Here is a 7,836-nt window from a genome sequence, read left to right on the forward strand (position 1 = left end):
ACGTTGAGGGAATGCTCGATCAGTTCCTTGGGCACACCTGGCATGTCAGCCAGCTTCCAAGCGAAGATATCATGGTTAGCCCGAAGGAAACTGACGAGCGCGAATTCCTATTTAGGATCTAGCTTTGTTCCGATCAGGGCTGTCTTGGAAGGATCACCGGTCTGGAGGTCGACTGACTTGAAGTGTTTCTCACTGGTAGGTTTCACTTTCGTGGATCCTGACTTGGTTTTCGGGATCTCAAGTTCAGTTGGATGAAGCTTTTTTGAGGCTGTGAAGATTTGCTACATGGGACTAGGAGATTGAGTAGTCGCAGCAATTTCTACGGCTTCGGTGTCGCATTCGTAGGATCTCCGGAGATCTCCTCATAGCGTGAGCTCTCCTTTGGGACCTGGCATTTTGAGTACCAGGTAGACATAATGTGGTATGGCCATAAACTTGGCTAGTGCTGGCCGTCCGAGTATGGCGTGATAAGATGTCTCGAAGTCGGCGACCTCGAATCTGATGTACTCGGTGCGGTAATGTTCCTTAGTTCCGAAGGTGACTGGAAGGACAACTTGTCCCAGTGGTATGACCGCGTTTCTGGGCACAATGCCATAGAAAGGGGAATCCGTTGGGTAAGCATTTCAGTGACGTCGAGGCACATTTTCCTTAATGTTTTGGCAAAGATGACGTTGAGGCCGCTCCCGCCGTCGATGAGTACTTTGGTTAACTTTGAACCTGCCACGACTGGATCCAGGACTAGTGGAAAATGGCCTGGTTCTGAAAATTTTGTCCATTGATCTTTTCTGCTGAAAGAAATTGGAACTTCCGACCACTTTAGCGGTGTGGGGTCCGTCGGCTCGATGGCCATGATCTCCCTGAGTACGAGTTTGTTAGCTCGCTTGGATGCAGTGCCAAGAATGCCGCCAAAAATGACGTTCACGGTTTTTGAAGCTGGTTGGAAATCGCCGTCCTCATCTTCGTCGTTGCGGGCTTTGTTTTTACCCTTATCTCTGTTTTTGGCGTACTCTTCAGGAGTTGGTGGTACGGGTAAGTCTTCCACGACTCGGCGCATGCTATAATAGTCTATTGCGGAGTGCTTGCTAGTCGGGTGCCATGGACACTGCTTTTTGAGTAGCTCCGTGAAGCTTGGTCCTTCGTTGTTTCTACGATGTCCCTTTTTTCCGGAGGTGGTCATGACAGCAATGGTGTTGTCGGGTTTCCTTTTGTGATTGTGGTTACCCAGATAGGAGTTCCGAGCATCGTTATGCCGAGTTTTATCTATTTCAATGTTGTGGATGTTGTCGCGTCCGCGGTTACGGTGGGAACCGAACCGTTCTCGTTCTTTGTCTTCTTCATCGGCCCACTGTTGCACCATGAGTTTGAGTTCTTTGACATCGACTGGTCGTCGACGACTGAAGTCTTGGTATGTTCGTCGATCATATAGTCCGTTTTGGAAGCACTCGATGACGTCTGCTTCGGAGATGTCCACTATAGTAGCCTTCTTTTCGAAGAACCGTCGCAGATAGTCGCGCAGAGTCTCGCCCTCTTTCTGCTTAATTTGTCTTAAGTCGATCTTGTTACCTGGTCTAGCCATGGAGCCGGCGAAGTTGTTAGTAAAAGTGTCAAGTCTACCCAAGAGTCAATGGACTTGGGTTTGAGTGACTCGAGCCACGTCAGTGGTGCGGGTTCCATGCATATGGGGAAATGAATGACTTTGGTGTCGTTGTTACCCACGGCTGCTTGGATGGCTAGCGAGTAACAGCGTAGCCATTGAACTGGGTCTTGCTTGCCGTCGTACTTGGTAATGCCGGTTGGTTTGAATTTTTTGGGTAATTTTGTTTTCATTACCCGGTTTGTGAAAGCAAGAAAGTGGTTGTAGCTGTCGACTTCTCGTTCGCGCCGACTGTTGAGGATTTCTCGTAGATCGCTAAAGTTGGACATCTCGCAGACCTTCCGAGTAGGGCGAATACTTTTAACCGAGTTGGTGCAGCTGACTTCACCCACGTCCTTCTGTCGAGTAGGAGCTTTATGCTTGCTTGGACCTTGGCTGTGTTGCCGGGGTTGGTTGACTGCATCATCGTTTAGTGGGGTGGCATTTTTATCTGCAGCCCCCTTGCTTCCATCTTGATGCGATGTAATGCGAGGAACGGACGGGATTGGTGATTCTTTGTCGAGTAGCTTGTAAGCTTGCTCCGCGAGTTGTGCGATTAGTACGTTGCCACGCTGCACGAGTTGAGCTGTGGCTGCGTTATCCTTATCTTGAGGCATCAATGTCGTTAAAAGGTTGATTGAAGCGATAGCCGCGAGTGGAGTATTGTGCTCCTGAGCCTGGACCGCGTTGAAAGCCCGTTCAAGATTTGTAATAGGAATATTTGTAGCCATCGACTGTCGGCGCTCAGCTCGAGTGGCATTGCGCGCCCTTCGTTGGTTGCGTTGTTTGGAAGTTTCATTGTGAGGGGCGTCAGCTGTAGACTCATCTTCGAAGATGTAGTCGATTTGTGCTAGTCGCCTGGGGGTTCTATTCTGGCTAGTACCCGGGTTGTTATTCTGAGTAATAACAAGTATCTCACTGTCCGGGTAGTAGCTTCTGGAACTTGATGTAGCAATCTCTGTGTAGCTTTCTTCGTGGTTGGACGTAAGTGGAGCGCCCTCTTGATATGGCAGGTTGTCTATATGGGCGACGAGGCGCGAGTCATAGTCACGGTCGAGAAAAGATGGTCGCAATCCCGGCCAGTGGACGAATCTACCTTGTGATGTCGAAGTTATTACCAACCCTTGGGCTGGACCAGATAATGATATCTCTGGTGAGTAGGATGAGTCGGAGTCAACATCCTCGTCATGCCCGAGTTCAACTCGGGTTCGAGCAATAAAACCTTGATAGACTTTTGTCGCGTTGCAGAGTCCGTGCGGGAATCGCTTTGAAGTCAAAACTGATTTGGATGCTGACTGGGGCCGCCGAATCCAAAGCGAGTCCGACCCTGAGTCCAGAGGTCGGCTGAGCCCGACCCTTTGGAGGAGTAGCTCCGCCTCGCCTGACCCTGAGTGGAATTTCGCCTCGCCCGACCCCGAGTCCTGGGGTCGGGAGAGCCTGACCCCTGAGCGAGACTCCGCCTCGCCCGACCCCGAGTCCTGGGGTCGGGAGTGCCCGACCCCTGAGCGAAATGTTGGAGTAGTCCGAGGCGAAGTCGAATCCGACACGTAGTCGAACTCGAACTTGTTGACTTTGAAATCTTCATTTTTTCTGGTCAGGTTTTCTGGTTTCTTCTCCTGAGTGTCGATGATCTGGCGCCGGAACGATCCCGAGCCTTCGGCGACGCAGAACCAGGATCCAAAAACGAAGGTGGCGCCGGCTTCGATGAAGAAGATGGGCCTGACGATGACTTTCGCCATTGGGTTTGCGCTGAGAAACTCGACGAGCGCCCCTACCTGGCGCACCAGCTGTCGGTGTTTTAGACCGGCAACCCGCCTAGGGGGTACCCTAGGTGGTCTTTTATGCGGTAAGGGTCGTCGAGAATCAAGGAATCAATGGTGACGCAAGGAACACGATTTAGACAGGTTCGGGCTGCTAGATCGCGTAATACCCTACGTCCTGTATATTGGTTTGTATTGATGTATGTTCTGGTCTTTAGGGATGTGTCTGAGGGGGGTCCCTGCCCGGCCTTATATACGCAGGAGGGCAGGGTTACAAGTCTGAGTTCTAGTCGGGTACTATTACAGAGTTCTACTCGGTATTGGCCCGAGTAGTTTTCCATAAACATACAAGACTAGTCCGAGAAGGATACGCCTATCCTTGTTCTGATCTTGTCCGAGTACGTCCCTTGGTGGGCCGTCCAAGGCCTACTCGTGGACCTGGGGTGTATGCCCGATAGCCGCTACTCCAACGAATGCACACGCTCGTTGCTTCACCACACCCTACCAACGCTCTGCCGCCACACCTTCCCGCCGGAGCTCCACCGCTCCTTGCCCCGCCATCGCTCCTTGCTCCTCACCCGCTGCTTCTCCCCGCGCCATCGCCCGCCACTCCGCCTTTGCGCTCCCTACCGCCGTGCTGTCGCCTCACCTCACCTCGCTGCCACTCCTCACCGACGTCGCAGTGAGAGGCGCACTGAGGGGAGAGGGGAGGGGCAGCCATGAGGGGAGGGGATCGGAGGGGCGTCGCAGTGGGAGGAAGAGAAGAGACCGGGCACCACCGTGGGGGGAGAAGGAAGAGAGGAGGGCTGTTCAGAAGAGAGATCAAGGGAGAGTCACAGGCGGATAAGACGGTGAGAAGCGGACACGGGCGGTGGACTTCAATCCAGTGAAGTTCAAATTTCGGATCCCCACCAACCAATTAGTACCGGGTGGAGGCTTCACCGGGTACACTTTAGTACCGGGTGGAGGCTTCACCCGGTACTAAAGGCCTCCAGGTACGAGGCTTCAACCAGTACTAATGTGCAACCTTTAGTATCGGGTAAAGCCTCCACCCGGTACTAAAGGGGGTCACGAGGAGCTTCTTGGGAACTAGCCGTTAGACCCGGTACTTAGTCTCGGGACGATTGTTGAGTTTTCCAGCGGCGGATGGTGACCATGAAAAGAGCAAAACAGCAAGCAAGCATCTAGCGGCGTGCCCCTCATCGATCGTTAGCCTCGCCATGGCGGGCGTCCTGCTCACCATCCTCGCCTTCCTCCTCGTGCTGCCGTCAGCAACGGCAATAGGGAAGGTCTGCGGCAACGCCGGCAACTACACGGCCAACGGCACCTACCAGTCCAACCTCGCCTCCGTCGCCGCCACCCTCCCGAACAACACCTCCTCCTTGCCGCAGCTCTTCGCCAACGCTACCGCCGGCCAAGGCGCCGATGCGGTCTACGCGCTCGCGCTCTGCCGCGGCGACATGACCAACAACCTCACCGGCTGCAGCGATTGCGTCGCCGGCTCGTTCCGGTACGCGCAGCGGATGTGCCCCAACGACAGGGCCGCCAGCGTCTACGACGACGGCTGCCTCGTCGGCTTCTCCAACCGTAACTTCCTCGTCCCGGCCAATAATAATGTTACGCAAGATACCAGCACGCTCTTCGAGTTCTGGAACCCGGGGAGCCTCGCCGGCAACGCCACCCTGGTGAGCGCCGGCGTCCGCGACCTGCTGGCGCAGACTGCCCAGGAGGCCGCCAACAACAACGGCACGCCGGCGCGGTTCGCCACCGCGGTCATGGACGCCTCCGCCAGCGCCACCCAGACGCTCTACTCCATGGCGCAGTGCACGCCGGACCTCTCCGCCGGCGACTGCCTCTCGTGCCTCCGGTGGCTCATCGGCATGGTCAACGACACCACATCCGTGCGCAAGGGGGGGCGGATCCTCGTGCTCCGGTGCAACGTCAGGTTCGAGACGAACATGTTCAACGAAGGCCCGCCCATGAAGCGGATCACGCCGTCGTCATCGGGCCCTCCGGCGCCGCCCGTCCCGGCTCCAACGCCAGATAAGAGTATGTATGACGAAGTTCATTTCTGTTTCAAAGTGCGTGTTTCTACTTTCCAAACGATACTGTCAAAAGATTCTTAACTGCTGATGATTATTTATGCGTTTTATCTAGGATCTGGGATCAAGCCCTGGGTGATTCCCTTGATTGTAGCACCTCCTCTAGCGGTCGTTGCAATATGTTTCATCTTTTACTGCTGTTGGAAAAGAAGAAGGAACAGAAAAGGTGGGTTGATTAGTTACTCAAATGTCGTCTTGTAATTAAAAGTTACTTAATCCAATTATTAGATGGTATGTTCACTGGATAGATATACTCCACTAAAGTAGTTAAGGAGATCGAATTCATTGCACCAATCTCTATTATCATGCAGGCAATTTGAGATTACGACGAAAGCATGCTAACAAGTTGCAAGCAGGAGATGAACTAGATTGGGAGATGGAAGCAGAGCTCTCAGAGTTTTCAGTTTTCGACTTCCATCAGATACTGCAGGCTACAGATAACTTTTCTGAAGGAAACAAACTTGGGGAAGGTGGATTTGGCCCCGTATATAAGGTAAATATCAACAAATACGTACATGTCCTAGTTACGAGATCAAATAGGATATATGCCTGTCTAATATTCAGCCTGCATTCTTATGAAACTAATGATACCAGCATACCAATATAATTTCGTCATAGTATATATACTTCTTTAAATTTAGAAAATGTAGTAGTTTCAGCCATTGTTCCAACATGGGAAATGTTTTCATTCACTAGTTACCTGAGAACTGGGAATTAATTATAGTGCATAACTGCATATGAAGCAACCGTAACTGATTGTGGCAAAATACCATTGAAGAACTTCTCGATATTTTCTCTTCGCAGGGTCAGTTTCCTGAGGGAATTGAAATAGCTGTTAAGAGACTTGCTTCACATTCAGGACAAGGTTTCATCGAGTTCAAAAATGAGGTACAACTCATAGCAAAACTACAGCACACAAATTTGGTTAGGCTCTTGGGATGTTGCTCCCAAGAGGAGGAGAAAATTTTGGTCTATGAATATTTGCCAAACAAAAGCTTGGACTTCTTTATCTTTGGTAAGTATTTTCATTTTTACTTTATGTTTGATTGTTTCTAGCAGACATCTGAGTATAGTTCACTCCTCGGTATTTCTCAGTATATTGTTTGTAACTCCTGAATGTTTGTCAAGGTGTTAGTTTCCTGTTATACTAACATTTAATTGATGCACAGATGAAAATAGAAAATCTTTATTAGATTGGAACAAACGATTAGCGATAATTGAAGGAATAGCAGAAGGACTTCTCTATCTACATAAGCACTCCCGTTTGCGTGTCATACATCGAGATCTTAAACCAAGCAACATTCTTTTGGACAGCGAACTGAATCCTAAAATTTCAGATTTTGGGCTAGCAAAAATATTTAGCTCAAATAACATTGAAGAAAGCACTACAAGGAGAGTGGTTGGTACATAGTAAGTATCATACGTATTGATACATTTATAGATAAAATAAATCACAGTATACAGTAATTTGACATTTGCATATTATTTTAGTGGCTACATGGCTCCTGAATATGCCTCCGAGGGGCTCTTCTCTATCAAATCCGATGTATTTAGCTTTGGCGTTCTCGTTCTTGAGATCCTTAGCGGAAAAAGGAATTCCGGTAGCCATGAATGCGGAGATTTCATCAATATCCTTGGATATGTAAGTTTATTGGGACACATGAAACATGTAAAATAATTTTGTTAATTTTGTTGTTATATCTACATTAATTATTGTATAATGAAAATCCAAAACAGGCATGGCAATTATATGAAGAGGAAAGATGGAGTGAACTCGTTGATTCTTCATTGGTAACCATGAGTCACTCAGCTGAAATGAGGAGGTGCATGAACATTGGGTTGCTATGTGTGCAAGAGAATGCAGCTGATCGACCAACCATGTTAGATGTTGTTGCAATGCTAAGCAGCAAGACTAAAATTTTGGCTGAGCCGAAGCACCCAGCGTATTTCAATGTACGGGTAGGAAATGAAGAAACACCAACTACTACTAAGTCATGTAGCATCAATGAGATGACCATATCTGTCACAACTCCTAGATAGATTTTTATGGTGCCATGTGGATTTTTTCTGAGCCAACCTATAATATAATTTTTTGAGATGTGCGATGCTCTTGTTTCATTAAGAGAATTGACCAAGGTATAGAAGTGGTACTGTGTGCATAACTTATTCTATTTTGAGCAGATTTTTCTTGAGGAAATAAAGAATAGAAAAAAAACCCATAATGCATATATTTATAGATTACATACAAAGGTGGACTTATCCAATCAAACCATAGTTCTGCTTGTACCGATTTCCAAATTACAGTATTTCGGTGCCACAAAAACAAATTTGATTTCCTTAA

General features: G+C 49.1%; 1 protein-coding gene across 1 annotated transcript; it reads left to right on the top strand.

The window, feature by feature from the left end:
* Positions 1–4,543: 4,543 nt before the first annotated feature.
* On the top strand, positions 4,544–7,626 carry LOC101773233 (cysteine-rich receptor-like protein kinase 10). The gene is made up of 7 exons (XM_004983422.3): positions 4,544–5,442; positions 5,551–5,661; positions 5,807–5,988; positions 6,300–6,510; positions 6,665–6,905; positions 6,987–7,137; positions 7,233–7,626. The coding sequence occupies exons 1-7, from the start codon at positions 4,614–4,616 to the stop codon at positions 7,533–7,535; spliced, it is 2,028 nt and encodes a 675-aa protein (XP_004983479.1). The 5' UTR covers positions 4,544–4,613; the 3' UTR covers positions 7,536–7,626.
* The last annotated feature ends 210 nt before the right edge of the window (positions 7,627–7,836 follow it).

The sequence above is a fragment of the Setaria italica genome, chromosome IX, assembly GCF_000263155.2.
Source record: "Setaria italica strain Yugu1 chromosome IX, Setaria_italica_v2.0, whole genome shotgun sequence".
NCBI lineage: Eukaryota > Viridiplantae > Streptophyta > Magnoliopsida > Poales > Poaceae > Setaria > Setaria italica.

Bases quoted from the DNA above. Each gene is read 5' to 3' on its own strand.
- LOC101773233 (XM_004983422.3), top strand. From the start codon at position 4,614: ATGGCGGGCGTCCTGCTCACCATCCTCGCCTTCCTCCTCGTGCTGCCG. The intron at 5,443-5,550 runs GTATGTATGACG...CGTTTTATCTAG, and splicing joins GGCTCCAACGCCAGATAAGA to GATCTGGGATCAAGCCCTGG. The intron at 5,662-5,806 runs GTGGGTTGATTA...ATTATCATGCAG, and splicing joins AAGAAGAAGGAACAGAAAAG to GCAATTTGAGATTACGACGA.